The 740-nt window shown below is 61.9% G+C and overlaps 1 protein-coding gene across 1 annotated transcript in view; it reads right to left on the reverse strand.

The window, feature by feature from the left end:
* Positions 1 to 740, reverse strand: part of LOC104509860 (niban-like protein 1) — a 6,325-nt gene that overhangs the window by 5,387 nt on the left and 198 nt on the right. Inside the window, 1 exon segment of the mRNA XM_010151932.1 lies at positions 541 to 645. Within this exon segment, the coding sequence (XP_010150234.1) occupies positions 541 to 645 (105 nt within the window).

A 740-nucleotide genomic window follows, 5' to 3' on the forward strand; every position in this document is an offset into this window, starting at 1 on the left:
GAGGCAGAGCCATCCCCCCTCCCTCCCTCGGGCTTCCCAGCTTTGCAGCTAAGTCCACAGTTACTGAAAAAGCAGCGTTTGTGCATTTTGAGCTGCTCCAGTGGCACATTACGAGCCTGGTGGTAATTATCTATCGGCATTTAAGGTTTTAACAGGCAGTTTTGAAGAGCCCTCAGTCTTTCACAAGAGTTTGGGCCTGATTTAGCCTGGGCTGCTCTAAAAATGGCTCGCTAAATATAGCCAGGACGGACTTTGCTCCGGGGCTGGGCTTCCTCCCGTTTGTTCCCGCGGCCCAGGGACGCGGCAGCGCAGGCAGGGATGGGCAGGGCTGCTCGCTGGGGTGCAAGAAGGAGCTTCAACACGCCACAGTGGAGAGTAAGGACGGCTCCTTTGGCAGGGTCCAGGTGGGGGGGGGATGGCGCTGGGGGGTCTCTGCCTGCAACAGGCAGGAAAGCCGGCGGGCAGCAAGCCCGGCAGGGAAGGGAGGTGACAGCAGGAGAAAGGGCAGCCTTGTTCCACCCCCCAGCCCTGATCCCACACCTGGATCCAGGTCCGCTGGCGCTCCTGAGCCTTGCCCTTCAGCCGGGGGCCGATGGCGGTCCTCAGCTCGGGGAGCAGCTCCTCCATCACCAGGTTGCTCAGGACCTGCAAAGGCAGGAGGCTCTGGGGACCCTGCTCAGCCCCTATTCCCCCACGCGCAGCCTTTGGGGGGGACAGGCCCTCACCTGGGTTTCGTTGCC

The sequence above is a fragment of the Eurypyga helias genome, unplaced genomic scaffold (genome assembly GCF_000690775.1).
Source record: "Eurypyga helias isolate BGI_N326 unplaced genomic scaffold, ASM69077v1 scaffold19805, whole genome shotgun sequence".
NCBI lineage: Eukaryota > Metazoa > Chordata > Aves > Eurypygiformes > Eurypygidae > Eurypyga > Eurypyga helias.